General features: G+C 36.1%; 1 protein-coding gene across 4 annotated transcripts; it reads left to right on the top strand.

Moving 5' to 3' along the window:
- Positions 1-360: 360 nt before the first annotated feature.
- UBA5 (ubiquitin like modifier activating enzyme 5) lies at positions 361-16,733 on the top strand. 4 transcript variants are annotated; one of them, XM_032144166.3, is made up of 12 exons: positions 361-834; positions 5,942-5,987; positions 6,103-6,192; positions 8,919-9,028; positions 10,296-10,382; positions 11,050-11,134; positions 11,862-11,966; positions 12,138-12,265; positions 15,361-15,496; positions 15,723-15,798; positions 15,936-16,042; positions 16,571-16,733. In XM_032144166.3, the coding sequence occupies exons 1-12, from the start codon at positions 674-676 to the stop codon at positions 16,652-16,654; spliced, it is 1,215 nt and encodes a 404-aa protein (XP_032000057.1). In that variant the 5' UTR covers positions 361-673; the 3' UTR covers positions 16,655-16,733. The 4 variants fall into 4 exon arrangements, with proteins under 4 accessions (XP_032000057.1, XP_032000060.1, XP_032000061.1 ...); XM_032144169.2 differs by lacking the exons at positions 5,942-5,987; positions 6,103-6,192 and having other exon boundaries at positions 790-834; XM_032144170.3 differs by lacking the exons at positions 361-834; positions 5,942-5,987 and having other exon boundaries at positions 6,151-6,251.
- The last annotated feature ends 3 nt before the right edge of the window (positions 16,734-16,736 follow it).

Genomic DNA, 16,736 nt, shown 5'->3' with positions numbered 1-16,736 from the left:
GGCTCCAGCCAACCACACACACCCTACGCGCCATTGCTGAGCAACGCCTGCCCGTTGAATCTGGAGGTTTTAGCTCTAGTCAAGTGCCAAAAGAGCCCAATGTGTGTTCGGATTTCAATTCTCCAGTCAGCGTCAGAGTTGGAGGCCTCAATTTTAAAGAAAGCAAAGCCATGGTCATCGTTGCGGGTAAGGAACGACGCAGAAGCCTCTTCCATCCCCAAATTTAATGCAACAGCAGGCGGAAGACCTGCAGGGTCCCATTCAGAAAAAGGCCCGTCAGGACCTCGAGCCCAAGAATAAAAAGACCCTGTTTCTCTTAGACACCCGGTTAGCAAGGCAACATCGCAGGCCTCCTGCCCTGGACACTTATCACCCCGGTCCTGCTGCGGCCGGGTTTAGCCGAATCAGCGAGGAAGGAAGCCGAAAGAGCCAGGTTTTTGCTGAGGGGGAGCGATGTCTGCGACGCACCGGAAGTGGCTCCGAGGAAGGCCTGTGGGAGTCTCGGAGACGTGTCTGTCTGTGAGGCGCTGGGTGCACTTTCCCAGGGTTCTGGGCTAGGAAGGCAGCGGCGAGGTGCCTCCCCACGTACCCTTCGCGGGCCCAGCCGAGCAGCGTGGGGCGAAGGCGGCGGCGAAGGCCCGGGCTGGGAGCGTTGGCGGCCGGAGTCCCAGCCATGGCCGACTCTGTGGAACGGCTGCAGCAGCGGGTCCGGGAGCTGGAGCGGGAACTTGCCCAGGAGAGGAGTCTGCAGGTCCGGAGGAGCGGCGACGGAGGGGGCGGCCGGGTCCGCATCGAGAAGATGAGCTCAGAGGTGGTGGATTCGAATCCCTACAGGTAACCTGCGTCGCCGGTCGGAGGCAGGCGCGGGGGACGAGGTCAGGCTCCGTGAGGTCAGAAGTGAGGCGCTTCCCACGTCCCGCTCATGGGGACTCCCGCCACCCTTTTCGTGGTCTGAGAATCCTGTTCCCAAATGGGCAAGGCCACATCTTAGTACTGATCGGAAGATATTCTTTCTCTTTTTAAAAAACCTCCAGTGAGTCAGCCATATGGTGCTGCTCCTGTGCCTGCTGAGGACGTGTGTCCAGTTTCCTATCTCCCTTGCCTCTTAATTAGTCCACCTCGCTGTGTATAAGACTGATAGTAAGAACTTTCAGAAGATGAGATCAAATGTAAAACCTGCTAAGGTAAACTTAAAGGCTTATCAATGCATCTTAAATGGGGTCGGGGCAGGGGAGAGCGGGGTTAACTCTAATCTGAGCTATTCGGGTTCTCCTTAACATCTCAAACCATTCGACATTACCAAGACTGCCCAGGCCTCTCTTCTTTCCTAACAAAGCTTGTCAATTTAGCAGATGGAATATAGTGCAATGGTTAAGGGTAAGGACTTTACCGCCAGACTGATTGCAATTCAAATCTAACTACTCTCTTCATAACTGTCTAACCTTAGGCAAGTTGTGAAACTTTCCGCTTCAGCTTCTCACCTATACAATGAAGATAATAGTAATATCTATCTCTGTCATAGTTGTGGGGATTGAAAAAATCAGTATGTATAAAGGTCTTAGAGTAGCGCTTGTACATGGCAAGCCTTATACAATATTTTATTGCTAGGTGCATTTAGTAGGAAGCAGTTATGAGCTTTCACTGTGCTAAGCACTTTACATGCATTGTCTCCTCCCACCAAAACCCTATGAGATTGCTACTATTTTACCCCCATTATATAGGTGAGAAAATTGAGGCTTAGACAGCCACGTCAGGTTCATGCCTTGGTAGTAAATAATAAGGCCTGTCTTGCATGAGATTTGTCTTAATGTAAAATTCTCATGAACCGTCTCCCCAGTAAAAACAATTAAGTCATGTAGCTAAAAATTGTATAGTGTTAAAGTAGATAATGAAGATTTTATTGTTGCTTTTTTCCTTTAAAGAGCATAAGAGTTTTGATTTTTAAAAAAGGTTTTAGTTTGTGATATATAAAGCCGCAGTAGAAGTCTTAGGGTGCACTGTTTTAACTGTGTTGCCAAATATGAAGGGTTAATGGTCCAAAATTTTTAGAGATTAAATAAGCATGAACTGACATCTCTAATCAGAATAAGTGGAAACTATTTGACATTTTTAAAACATTTTAAAAGTTTACAAATGAAGACTTTGAAATTTTCCCTCCAGAATGAAAAGCAGAGGAATATGGGTCATGAATTTAAGTTGTCTTTCACACATTATTTAATATGAGATGATCCCTTGACATTGTAATTATAACAAACAAGACTTTCAGAACTCAAGTCTAAATATTTAGTATTTTCTATCTGATTTGCACCATTGACTTTATTAAAATTGCTATACAGGAGATGGCAGTTTGATACCCAAAGCTGTTCACTGGTATATGGAATTTTAATAAAGTTCAGCTTTAATTTTTTGAATTGTTCATACAGCAAATATTTACTGAGTACATTTTTGTCTCCAGTCCTCCTTGACAATATTATTTACTTTGTATTGAGTACTTATTATGCGCAGACCCTGTGAATATAAGGTAGACATGGTCTTTTCCCTCTAGAGCTTACCAGATGAGTGTGAGATAAATAGAAAAGTAAACGTGCCATTGCAGTACAGGTGATAAGAATTATGATAAAGTACAGTGTTATTATTGATAAAGTACAGGTTATTGAATTATGATAAAGTACAAAAGGTTATAGGAAAGGGATATGTATGTGTTCAACACCATTTTAATTGCTTCAGGAGATACAAAAGAAATATAAAGCCCCTGACTTTTGCTTCAGTTTGAGAGACTACATGGATGTGGGATATTAAACAACACAAGTAACCGTAAAATTATATGTTATGGAATATAGTTATAAGCATGTGGAAAAACTGGAGAGGCTTTGAGATTAGAAAACCTGGTATCAAATCTTGGCTCAGAAACCCAGCTCAGAATACCATTTGCCAGTTAGCTGATTTTGGGCAGTTGATTAACCCAAACCGTTTCCCTCATCTGTAAAAGGGGGTTGCCATCCATGCTTCTCAGATTATTTAAAGATTGAAGGGAGCATCAAGGTAAGGATAGCAAATTCCTGTGATGGATCTGCCATCACTTTCTACCCAACCTCACTAAAGTGACAGTAAAGGAATTTTTTAAAAGAAAACTCCCATTGAAAATATAAAGGGTTCGTATTAATAACTGATGGAGAGGGGTGGGTCCCTGTACTTGATTATAGTAACAATTTGGAAACTAGAGAAGGAATGGGTGAAGGTAACTGATTTAATAGATTCAGAGAAGTTTAATCTTAAGCTTGCAACCCAGTTTATTGCAAGAATCCCCCAAAAGGCTCAGGAATAGGCACAGGTACTTGCAGAACTTCAGGTAGGGCTAAAAAAAACTTTCAGTTGAAAATCTGTTGAAGAAACAAAAGCCCCAGATCCCCTTCTCCACTGTGGTAACTGGGCAAACACTCCTTCCCTACCAGAAGAGGAGAGTAGAGATTTCTTCATTAGAAAGAGTAAAATAGAAGATTTCCAAGAATAATTGGGGCAGGTCTTTGTACCTGAAGGAAGGGGTAAACTGATTGTTTACATGCTGAATGCTGTGACTGAATGTAAATTAAATGCTTACATACTGAATGCTGAGACTCCCAGCCTTGCTTCTTCACTTCCAACAGGTGATCGTGGGGTTGGAACTCCAACTCAGGTTGGAGTTTGAAAGATTATTCTCTAGGGAATCTGATAGAGCCAAGAGGAAAGACTGAAAGACACTGACATTGTGGGTTTCTCAACTAAATAGTCTGGCCAGATCACCCTACAGTGAAGTCCAAAGTCAAACAGTATTGCCTATATTGTTACCTTTATTAGTGTCCCACACTTAAATATGAACAGAACAAAGGATGAAAGAAACTTCTACCATGAAAGAAATAAAATAAAAATAGCAACTTGGATAGACTATGTAAGATAAACACATCCCCCTAAATTATCACTAGTATCCTTAGATGAGAGAAGATATGGTACAAATGATACAGGAACAAGGTGCAAAGTATTTAGATGATCAGGAATTCTTGCAAATGGAGATGGTAATAGAAATGAAAATCTTAATAGTAAGTGTTCGAAAATAAAGTTGAAAGAAATCATCCAGAGAATAGAGCAGAAAACTAAAATAGTAGATAATTGGAGAAAGAAGATAAAGGACAAATCCAGATGGTCCAACTTCCAAATAATAGGAGTTCCAGACGGTCCAGGAAAAACAAACCAAACAAGGAGTAACCAAATTCTTCAAGGACATTTCCCAGAACTGAAAATGTGAGTTTTCATTTTGAACGAGTCCACTAAAAACTCAGCACAAGGGATGAGAACAGATTCACATTAAGGCACACTGAAATTTTACAAGCTAGGAGACACTGGAGCAATACCTTAAAATGTTGAAAGACAATTCTAACTTTAGACTTCTTTACCAACTTAAACTATCAGTTAAGAGTATATGTGTAGCTTCCCACAATTATATGCCGTTTGCTTTGTCATTTTTATAAAGAATATAATTTTGATAAGGAACATTTTCAGACACGAAAGTTCTCAAAATTTACCTCTGCTGTACCGTTTGCAAAACTACTGGAAGATGTTCTTCTAACCACAGCAAGAGAGTAAGTTTAAAAATAATTGATGACAGTGTTTTGAACTGTCATGTGCATCAGAATTACTGGAGGGCTTGTTAAAGCAAATTGTTAGACTCCACATTCAAAATTTCTGATTCAGTGGGTGATTATAGGGTAGGGCCTAAGAAATTGCATTTCTATTAAATTTTCAGGTGGTCCTGTTGCTGATCCATAGACACTTTAGAACTAGTGAGCTATAGCATGCAGGAAACTGGATTAATACAGAATAAAGAAATTAAGAGACTTTGTAGTATAATGATGAAGGAAGAGCCTAGGATGGGAGCTGTATGTGCAGTAAGTCGAGACAATCATGTCAGATTCTAGGAGATACATCTTTAAGAAGATGAAATTGATAGAATACCTCATGAATATGAATGTATCTAGAGGAACTTTAGATAACTAGTGGAAAGTTGGGGTTGAATTTGTGAAAATACATAGGAAATTAAGCATCAGGAGAAACATACTTATTAACTTCAGGGTTGGGAGTTAGAGGAAAGGGTAAGTTTTAATATATTGCATGGCCCAGTTGTGGAGAGTTAACATCTAACCAGGATGACCATATAACAATATTGGGAGGTTGGTGGGATGGAAAATGTCTGCATGCAGTGGGGATGAATGCTAAGAGCAAAATCTGATTCAGATAATTGACTAAAACTGAAAAGAAATAACAATGTTAGCATGTTGTTTAGGAATATGATGGTAATGGAGTTACAAGTGAGGGAGAGGAAAATGGGGGTGGAGGCTGAATTTCCTAACAAGCCTAGTGGAACTATTTGACTCCTTAAAGTGAAGATGAATGGGAATTAATCATAGACTTAAACTGCAGATTACCAGTAACTAGTTAAAGCACCTCTTAGAGTCTTTGGCATACAGTAGGTGCTTACTAAAAGTAGACATCATCCATTGTGGGCAGAGGCAACAAGAGAATGGAATTCCAGCCATGAATTTACTCTGATGATGGAGATCTGAGTGTTAAAACATTAAATATTTACATATTCTACCAAAGCATAGAAAAATGTTGAAATTTAACTTTGACCCTTAACATTTAAGTAGTAGTCACAATCTTGTCTGCAAATCAGAATACACAGCTTTTAAAAACCAATCTTGTTTCATATGCTACACTTGGGAGAGTTTTTTTAAAGGTACCTGGGTAATTTAGTTTCATCTGGTAAAAACCAGCCTGTAAGCATCCTCCTCTTTTAAAGGATTAGTAATGATTATATTTTGTTGTTTATTTTCTGTGATGATGTATGTCTATTTGTATTACTAATACCTAAAAGACTGTAAGCTTTAAAACGTATTTTTCTTTTTTTAAGCCGCTTGATGGCATTGAAACGAATGGGAATTGTAAGCGACTATGAGGTATGATAAACCCTTTCCAAGTTTTTGTAAGATTAATTCAGTAAATTAAAATAACTTCTGGTGACATATTTGATGAAGAGCTATTAACCAACATATACTATTTTGTGTTTCACAGAAAATCCGTACCTTTGCCATAGCAATAGTAGGTGTTGGTGGAGTAGGTAGTGTGACTGCTGAAATGCTGACAAGATGTGGCATTGGTAAGGTAAAAACATTTCTCTTTGCCTGTCATATAGGGAACTATTCACTCCTGGAGTAAATCAGGTACAAATTAGGATTTTTTTCTTTACTAATGGCTTATTGACTTGCAGTGTATTAATCTAGATTATTCTTTCTACTTGGGTTGAGACATATCCCCACCCAAACAAAAGGTGATATTAGACAAAGATTGTCTAATTGTGTTTAGAAACGTTTTTGTTTGAAGTAATATGTAAACAATTTGGATTTAGGCGTTTTAGATATAGAAACTTAGGAAAGAAGGCTGTTAATTTGATAAAGTGTGTGACACACTGAAACATCTAACAAATATTTTATTAAACATATACCAGACAGAATAGAAAACATGTACCTTTCCTACTCTTGATTTTGAACTAGAGAATGCTCTGGATGGATTTTTTAAAATTGGTACTTTTTTACTTTTTTCTAAGATTCATTTAGATTATGGGTTAGAAAGAAGTAACTTTCTTGTACCAGAATTCAGTCTACCAATCTTAGATTTATAAAGCCAAAGTCTATGATGTTAGATACATAATGGTTGAATAAATAAGCTTTCCACAATTATATATCCTTTAATTTGTTGTTCTGGTAAAAGAAGCATTCTCCCACAGTTTACCAATGCTTTCTAATATGTTGGTCTACCCCAAATTCTTAAAAGAAGGTGATTTCAAAATTGGCACTCACTTATCAATATAGAAATAACACCAAAATACTAAAAATGTTTATTGAAATTTTGATATCTTTCAAAAGATTTACAAAACCTGGACAAAAATTGCTTATAGCTGACTTAAGCACCCTGACTGATTGACCAGGGATAATAGAGATTATTGAGATTAGTGGCTCTCAAGTTTGAGTATGTTATCACAATTAGTTGGAAGCCTTGTTAAAGCACAGATTAACAGATCCTACTCTGGTGGTTTTGATTTTATAGGTGTCAGGTGGACTTAATAATTGACATTGCTAACAAGCTCCCAGGTGATCCTGATGCTGATGTTCCTAGGATTACACCAGTAAGAACCACTGGATCCTTGCTACTCCAAGTCTAGTCCCTGAAGTAGTAACATCAGTATCAGCTCTCAATACCTACCTCAGACATACTGAATCAGAATCTGTATTTTAACACAATCCCCAAATGATTCATTTGCACATTAAAGTTGGAGAAGTGCTCTTGCATCTCTAACAAGCTTCAGGTGATGCTAATGCAGCTAGACCAGGCCATTTTGAGTAGCAAAGAGGTAGAACAGTAGTTATATATTGCTGTAGTTAGAATCACCTGGGAAGTTTTAAAACATTCTGGTGTCCAGACTGCACCCCATGATAAGTATCTCTGGGGATGAGGCACAAACATCTGTATTTTTAAAAATTCTCCAAGTGATTGCCCTCAAGTTTGTAAACTGAGAATCTACACAGGTAAGTTTCAGGAAGTCTTTCTTTAATTTGTAAAACAGATAAATACGAAGTGAATTCATGAGGTTAAATAGGAAAGTAGAAGATGTTAGGAAACCCAGAGTCCATTTCTTATCCCTGAAAGCCTCTGGATCTCTTTAAAGTATCTGGGGTGCCTTGGATCACCAGATCTGTATTCGCTGCTTTATTTTAGAGATGAAGATACAGGCCTAAAAAGTGAAAGTGATTTACCCACAATCAGAGCTAATTAGTGGCAGAGTTACAGCTCAGACCTTCTGTTCCCAAGTTTGTTTCCCGCAACTTATGTATAAACAAGCTATGAGGCAGAAACTCATTTAATACTTGGCCTGACCTGATAAATATTGATGAGCTTAAATAAACTATGTTTTGGAGACTCTTAAGTAGGATTAGAAAATTTTGGAGAGTGTGAGATCTTTTCTAGTATTAAGGGCTATCTAGGTGTTACGGGTTAGGTTAATTTTTTTTCTTTTTAGTTTTTTTATTGAGAAGAAAATCCCATTTTTTGTTTTTATTGTTTAGTGTGCTGAGAATTGTATTACAGAGTCACAGAATTTCATATGAAGAAGGGACAGGAAGTCCTTGGCTCTAGCCTGTTCTTAGTGATAAGAAATGTGATCTAATGGCCATTTGTGTGTGTGTGTGTGTGTGTGTGTGTGTGTGTGTGTGTGTGTGACAAATGCTTTTTGAAACACGCTTAAGTATATAGCAGGAAACAACAATTAACTGATTTGTAATTCTATTTGGAATAATGTTTTAGCCATGTCACTGGTATATATTTTGTCATATACACAAAAGGAGTCAGGTTATACTATATTTTAAGTTACAGCACTTGTTTTCATCTTAGTTAAAGATTTCATTTATCCAATGGATTCCTGGCTTTTAGCAAAAAATGGAAATGAAGCAGGATTTTGCCACAGTTTTAAAAAATGGAATGAAAGGGAATTAATCTTAATTTCTGAGTGAATTATTTAGAGAGGCAGCAAAGCATTGTGGTTGAGGTGCAGATGCTGGATTGAGAATGCTTGAATTTGAATCCCATTTTCACTTCATATTAGATGAGTGGCCTTTGGACAAGTGTAGTTGCCTCATTTTTAAAATAAGGATAATAGTACCTACATGCCTCACATGAGCATTCAATGAATTAATATATGGCACCTAGTGTTGTAGAGTTAGCTAATATTCTTATCAAACTGCTAAACTAATTAAATGTAAAGCTCTCAAATTTTTTTTTGATATGTTTAGTTTTTTGGTATGTTTTTCATCAGAATACCACTATTTTCATTTTAGTTGCTACTCTTTGATTATGACAAGGTGGAACTAGCCAATATGAATAGACTTTTCTTCCAACCTCATCAAGCAGGATTAAGTAAAGTTCAAGCAGCAGAACATACTCTGAGGTAAATGGAATAGCAATCAAGTACCATATTCAGTGAAACCTTACTTTATGTATTTGATAGGAGTTAATATAAATGGATCTTAATTTTTCTCTATAAAATGCAGATTTCACTTGTATAAAGAATTCTCTTACCTGTTGGACATGGGTTGGCAAACTTTATGTATAGGGTTAGATAATATTTTAGTCTTTGAGGGCCAGATGCTCTCTGTTACAACTGTTAGTTGCAGTTTGATAGCAGCTGTAGGCAACACAAACATGAATGAGCATGTCTGTGCTCCAAGAAAATTCTATTTTTGGACTCCAAAATTTGAATTTCATACAATTTTTAATTTTTTTAATTAAAAAACAAAATTTTTTTGAGACAGTCTCACTCTGTCACCCAGATTGGAGTGTAGCTACACAATCTCGGCTCACTGCACCTCTGCCTCCCGGGCTCAAGCTATCTTCGCATCTCAGCCTCCTGAGTAGCTAGGACTACAGGCATGTGTCACCATGCCTGGCTAATGTTTTGCATTTTTAGCAGAGACGGGGTTTTGCCATATTGCCCAGGTTGGTCTCAAACTCTTGGGACTCAAGCCATCTGCCCACCTAGCCCTCCCAAAGTGCTAGCATTGCAGGCATGAGTCACTGTGCCTGGCTGATACAATTTTTATATGTCATAAAATGTTCTTTTGATTCTTTTCCCAGCCACTTAAAAATGAAAAAAAATTCTTAGCCTGAAGGCTGCACAAAAACAGGTGGTGGGCCAGATTTGGCCCATGGGCCACAGTTCACCAATCCCTGCTTTAGGAATTTTCTTTGTGGCCCCAAATTTGTTCTTAACTGAGTTAAGGAAGTGAGCCTGAGCTGTAGGTAGTTACTGGACATGGTTAAGTCTTAATTCCCAACACTTAGATTGATTGGGGTGGGAACAGTTTTGTAATATTTATGACAAAAATGAACCTAGTCCTTGAAGTGTGAGATAAAAGAGATAGAAAAGGACTTTGGGTTTTCTTTGAATAGCTTGAATTCGCTTCTCTAAGGTATGTTAAATGCCGTTTAGCTCTTTCTTTTCCTCACAGCTTTTTCTTACTACAGCTACTAGCAGTAGTCTTTTTAAAAACATTTTTTTAGAGACAGGGTCTCACTCTGTCCCCCACGTTGGGGTGCAGTGGGTGTGATGATGGCTCACAGTAGCCTTGAACTCCTGGACTCAAGTAATCCTCCCACCACCGCCTCTTGAAATGCTAGGATTACAGGCTTATAATCATTCCCTTTTTCCTTCTTAGGAACATTAATCCTGATGTTCTTTTTGAAGTACACAACTATAATATAACCACAGTGGAAAACTTTCAACATTTCATGGATAGAATAAGGTAAAGTTTTAATTTATGAATATTTTGTATAATGTTCAGCTCAAGTATTAGAAAATTATTAGAAAAATCTATGGATTAATCCAATGAATGGAAGATTGATATATATTTTTCCACTTTTTTAGTATAGCAATTTTTGTGTAATTTTTATGTATTAGAATATCATTTAAAGGTATATATTGTCCAAAAACAATTAAAAATAAAAAGCAAACAAGCAAAAGACCCCTGTAAGTTACAATATAAGAAGAGAATGTCAACTTTAAGTTCTGTGTCCTAGATTATATTTCTGTCTGAAAATGGTTTTCTTCAGAGACTGTCAGACCACAACTGAAATAATGAACTGCATTCAATTAGCTTTTATTACATTTGTAATGAAGCATGAATAAAAATGTGAAAGCTGGTAGTGAAAAAGTAACTGTTATGAACATACTTTATACTTCCTTCACCCTTGTAGTTCTTGTAAAATAAGTAATACTACAGTATCATTGATGTTATATTCATGTTATTCAATACTTGATATATATGATATCTTTAATATTACATATTTATTACGTGATAATTATAGTCAAACATTTAATGAAAGAATAAATGTTGGACTGAACAAGTAAGTATAATGTATTAGAGTGTATTTTGTGTCCTGATGTTTTTCAAACTTATTTTCTTTGACTAGTAATGGTGGGTTAGAAGAAGGAAAACCTGTTGATCTAGTTCTTAGCTGTGTGGACAATTTTGAAGCTCGAATGACAATAAATACAGTGAGTATTCCTGCTGTGCAAGATATATTCATGGATTTATCTGTTTTCCTGTATATTCTATCACTATATAATCCCCATCCTAAAAACAGTTCTGAATGTAAACGCTTTTCTGTGTTTTATTTGTAATATTCTCTTAGCCTACTCTATTCTAATAGCTGTGGGACCTAGACTGTCTAGCCTTGCTGCTGTGACATGTGTTACAGTATCCTACTCTTTTTGCTGGTAAACTATAAAACAGCAAATACCTCTGATGTGTAATTCTTAAATTAGTATCTTATAATAATTTCTGGTCAGTGTTAGTTTTAGCTTTTGTTATTTTATAAATGTATAAATATGTATAAATTGCCTAAAAACCTGGTTTCTCAAAAATAAAAATAATTATTTTCCTTTGGAATATTGTTTTTAACTTTTCAGATGATATTTTGACATTGTTTTGTTCCTGAAATTATTTTAGAAAAGTGAAATTTCACATTAATTTGACAAGAAATCCAATAAACTTTGATTCAATTTAATAATATTTACTGACTGCATCTTGAATACTGTCACTTTACTCTTTAAAAAGAGTATGGTAATTACCAAGGAATTCCATTATCTTACAACTTGCCTCATTTGTTCTGAAAATTAATTTTAAAAGACCTTGGTAATCCATTCAGTTAAAAGAATTTTTTGTAAATTACTTCTTGCTCTTTTATTTTTTTTCCTTATGTTTTCACCCATTTCTACTAAGGCTTGTAATGAACTTGGACAAACATGGATGGAGTCTGGGGTCAGTGAAAATGCAGTTTCAGGGCATATACAGCTCATAATTCCTGGAGAATCTGCTTGTTTTGCGGTATGCATTATTCTTTTTGGAATATTCTTCACTGTTAGGTACTCGAGTTCTTAGGGGCATTGAAAATGTATTACAATTCAAAGAAAAAACAAACTTGGATGGAATACTATTTGGAACATCTCATACTTTTTCTTTTTTTTTGAAATGTGTTTTCTTTTATTTTTCATGTAGTGTGCTCCACCACTTGTAGTTGCTGCAAATATTGATGAAAAGACTCTGAAACGAGAAGGTGTTTGTGCAGCCAGTCTTCCTACCACTATGGGTGTGGTTGCTGGGATCTTAGTACAAAATGTGTTAAAGTAAGTCAGGGCTAATTTTTCTGAATAGTCTTGTATGCTTTCAGTAAACATAAATATATTTCACAAAGCATTTCAGAAATTGAAATTACAAGCTAAGTGTATAATTTGGTTACTTTAAACTTAACTGTAGTTTTAAGTGTTTTATATATGTATATGTGCAAATTCTATTTTATATATGTATGTCTACTTTTCATATATATTGCTATATTAAATATTACATATAATACATGTGTGCATATTCATACGTGAATATATATGAATGTCAGTTACTCCCTGCATTTGGAATAGCTTTTATTAAATGATATAATGGTAGTGGCATATTTATTTATGAAACATTAACCAAATGATTTAAATCTTTGCAAGTCTGTCCAGTGGATAGAGACTTAAACACAGTTGTTTCTACTATCTTGATTTAAGTCTTACCAAAAATAAACCAAATGTGACTAAACAGTAATTATTAATGTTAATGTAATTAAACATTAGTGTTACTGTAAATTTTACATTTGCATAAAATGTTAACATTTATATTAGTGTTAATATAAAACACATTAACAATACTTAAAAAAAAAAGATTCTTAAAATCTGCTTTTGGATACCTCTGCTATCCAAAAACAAATATCCAGCAACTGTACTATCTAAACTATAGCTAAAAAGAAGGAAAAAGATTTCTTTGCTGCTGAAATTTATGTCACAGTCTATGAATCAACTCATACTTTATTAAAAGCAGAGCCCCTTTAGGTGTTCTCTAATTCAGGCCATTTATTTTCCCTCATTTTACAACTTTAATAAGCTTAGTTGTATTCCCTAAGTCTCCAATATAGTAAGAACAAACTGCAACAAGACACATGGAAGTTCCAATCAATAAGAAATGTCAGTTGCGAGCAAAGAAATTGAAAAAAGCATACATATAAACTCTCAAAGTAATGGTCTAGGGCTATTTCATATAAGAGCAAATAGGCTGTTTAGACAGTAGTAGGCCCTGTCTAAACAACATTTTATAGTATGATACAAAAAAGGAGAAAATAATCATGGCTAACAAAGTATTCTCTTAAGGATGTGTCCTATTTAGCTAGCCCCTCTATTGATGGTCATTTAGGCTACTTAATTCTTTTTTTTTTAAATTAACAATGCTATAGGCTGCATCTTGTATATATCTTTGAATACTAGATTGATTTCTCTTCTTTTTGTTTTTTTTGGAGACAAGGTCTCACTGTGTTGCTCAAGCTGAAGTTCAGTGGCTCAGTCATGGCTCACTGCAGCCTCAACCTCCTGAGCTCAAGTGATCCTCCCACCTCAGCCTTCCAAGCAGTTGGAAGTACAGGTATATGCCCCAATGCCTGGCTAATTTTTCTATTTTTTGTAGAGACAGGGTTTCACCATGTTGCTCAGGCTGGTCTTGAACTCCTAAGCTCAAGTGATCTGCCCACCTCGCCTCCCAAAGTGTTGGGGTTACAGGCGTGAGCCACTGTGCCCAGCCTAGAGTTTTCTATAGTACTTTTTTTTTTTTTTTTTTGAAAACAGGGTTTCACTCTGTCACCCAGGCTGGAGTGCAGAGGCACAATCTCGGCTAACTGCAGTCTCCACCTTCCAGGTTCAAGTGATCCTCCTACCTCAGCCTCCCAGGTAGCTGTGACTACAAGCATCCACCACCACGCCCAGCTAATGTTTTTGTATTTTTTGTAGAAACAGAGTCTCCCTATGTTCCCCAGGCTGGTCTTGAACTCCTGGGCTTGAGCAGTCTGCCCATATCGACCTCCCAAAGTGCTAGGAGTTACAGGCATGAGCCACTGTGCCTGGCCTATAGTACACATTTTTTAAAGTAGAATTTCTGAATTTATGAAAGATTTACTAAATTTCTCCTGCAAAAGGATTATACATTTGTATCATAGTTTAGGAGTACCTGGTTCACCCATACCTTTGATAACTTTGAGTATCATCAAACTCTGTAATCTTTGTCATTCTGGTGGGTAAAAATTAGGCATTTAATTTTTGTTTTTATTTGTGAAAAAGGTTGAACACTTACATTCTTCTGTGAATTATCTGCTAATAGTTGTTGCTCTTTTTTGTCTTGTATATTAAGAATGTGTATTTGCAAATATTTTTCTTTTGTCATTTATCTTTTTTATGTGATTTTGTCTGTATAGAAGCTTTTATTATGTTAGTGCAAAGGTAATTGCGGATTTTGCCATTACTTTTAATAAAAACTGCAATTACTTTTGCGCCAACCTAATAAAAGACATCAGATTGGCCGGATGCAGTGGCTCACACCTGTAATCCCAACAATTTGGGAGGCCAAGGCAGGCGGATTGCTTGAGCCCAGGAATTAGAGACAAGCCTGGGCAACATGGCAAAGCCCCATCTTTACAAAAAAAAATACAAAAATTAGCCAAGCGTGGTGGTGCTCGCTTGTAGTCGCAGCTACTTGGGAAGCTGAGATGGGATTGCTTGAGCCTGGGAGGGCGAGGCTACAGTGAGCCATGATCACGCCACCGTCACCGTACTCCAGCCTGGGCAACAGAGTAAAAAGTATCAGATTTGACTGGGAAGAGGGCAGGAGGGAGCTGGAGGCACATGGGATGCTGAAAATGTTCTGTATCTTGATCTGGTGATGGTTACATGAAGGACTCATACAAAATTTTATTGAGCTATACATTTAAGATTGTGTATTTTATAGTAAGTTACATACAAAATATTAAAAAAAATTAAGTAGCTTTCTTAATTATCTCAGGGATTTAAAAAATACACTTCTCCCACATTTTAGCTTCTCTGAAATCAGCATGCTTCCTGAAGTTGTTGACATGTAATAGTTTAGCTGCCAGCATTTTATCTTTACTAGAGGTTCAAAAAAATTGTGTTCTACAGTTGATGAAATGGAGCAATCTTTTCTTTCCTTCATTTAATAAACACTGAAGCATCTACTATGAGCCAGGCACTGTAAATAAGATAAAATTTCTGTTTTCTGGATGCAGATTTCTGTTTTCTGGTTAAGAAAAATATATCTTTACCTATTTCAAAGTTATTTTTAAAAAATTTAGCTGTTCTAGTATTTTTCATGGTTTTAATTTCTTCATTTAAGTCTATTTTGATTTTTCTAGGTTTCTGTTAAATTTTGGTACTGTTAGTTTTTACCTTGGATACAATGCAATGCAGGATTTTTTTCCTACTATGTCCATGAAGCCAAATCCTCAGTGTGATGACAGAAATTGCAGGAAGCAGCAGGAAGAATATAAGGTATATGGCAATCTGTTAGAATGCATGACGGATCATATTGCATAGGACAATAAATAACTTAAACAGATTTAGAATACAAGATAAATGGTTAACTTATTCACCATACTTCAAAAATGAATGTTCTTTCTTGCTTTTGGTAAGATAAAAAGCCTGTCTGAATTCTTGATTAATGCTTTAGAGAACTGAGAATGAGTAAGAACACTTGGATGCTGTTTGATTTCTACAGAAAAAGGTAGCAGCACTGCCTAAACAAGAGGTTATACAAGAAGAGGAAGAGATAATCCATGAAGATAATGAATGGGGTAGGTATTCTTTTATAAATTGAAATGGCTGCATAAAACAAAAACCTTTTATGGTAGCAAATCTAATAAGATTATACAAATTGAATAATTATTGCTTATTAAATTCCTTAAAAACTGACATAGGATCAAATTTACAGGTATTGAGCTGGTATCTGAGGTTTCAGAAGAGGAATTGAAAAATTCTTCAGGTCCAGTTCCAGACTTACCTGAAGGAATTACAGTGGCATACACAATTCCAAAAAAGGTACTTCAAAAATATGATTTACCCATATGTAAATATCATATAAAATATTTATCTTCTTTCATCTTCATTCTAATTTGTAATGCCAATGAAGTATTGCCTGTTTTAGATATTTTATGCTATAGGCATTAAGATGTGAGAGGTATTCAGTATTAATATGCAAATATTTATAGCTTATTTTAAACTTTTAAAACATAGAATAAAATGGTTTTGTTCACTCATTAATGAACCAAGTATAATAGATTTCGATTAAATGAAGATCTCATTTTTGTTTATTGGTAGTTTTAGCTATGATGTCGTTTAAAAAAACTAGAGCTGTCAAGAATATTGAAATTACTGCCTTGTAAATCAAAAGACTGGTGAGGAATGTAAAAGAATTTGTCTTTCTTCTAAAAATTACAAGATATTTGTTAAAGAAAATTTACTTCATAACCTGGTTGAGCATGGTCAAAACTTACTGATTATATATTCCTAAGCATCAAGAATTCTATATGGTTCTTTTTTCACTGTATTTCCCTAATTTGTCAATAGCAAGAAGATTCTGTCACTGAGGTAACAGTGGAAGACTCTGGTGAAAGCTTGGAAGACCTCATGGCCAAGATGAAGAATATGTAGATAATGGACTGGGATATATTTTATTTCTCATGTTAAAGCCTCTTCCCTTGAAATTAAAAATAAAATTTAACTGATAAAACTT

Source organism: Hylobates moloch, unplaced genomic scaffold (genome assembly GCF_009828535.3).
Source record: "Hylobates moloch isolate HMO894 unplaced genomic scaffold, HMol_V3 SCAFFOLD_22, whole genome shotgun sequence".
Classification (NCBI taxonomy): domain Eukaryota; kingdom Metazoa; phylum Chordata; class Mammalia; order Primates; family Hylobatidae; genus Hylobates; species Hylobates moloch.
Note: the sequence above shows the minus strand (reverse complement) of the source record. Positions and strands in the feature narration are given on the sequence as shown.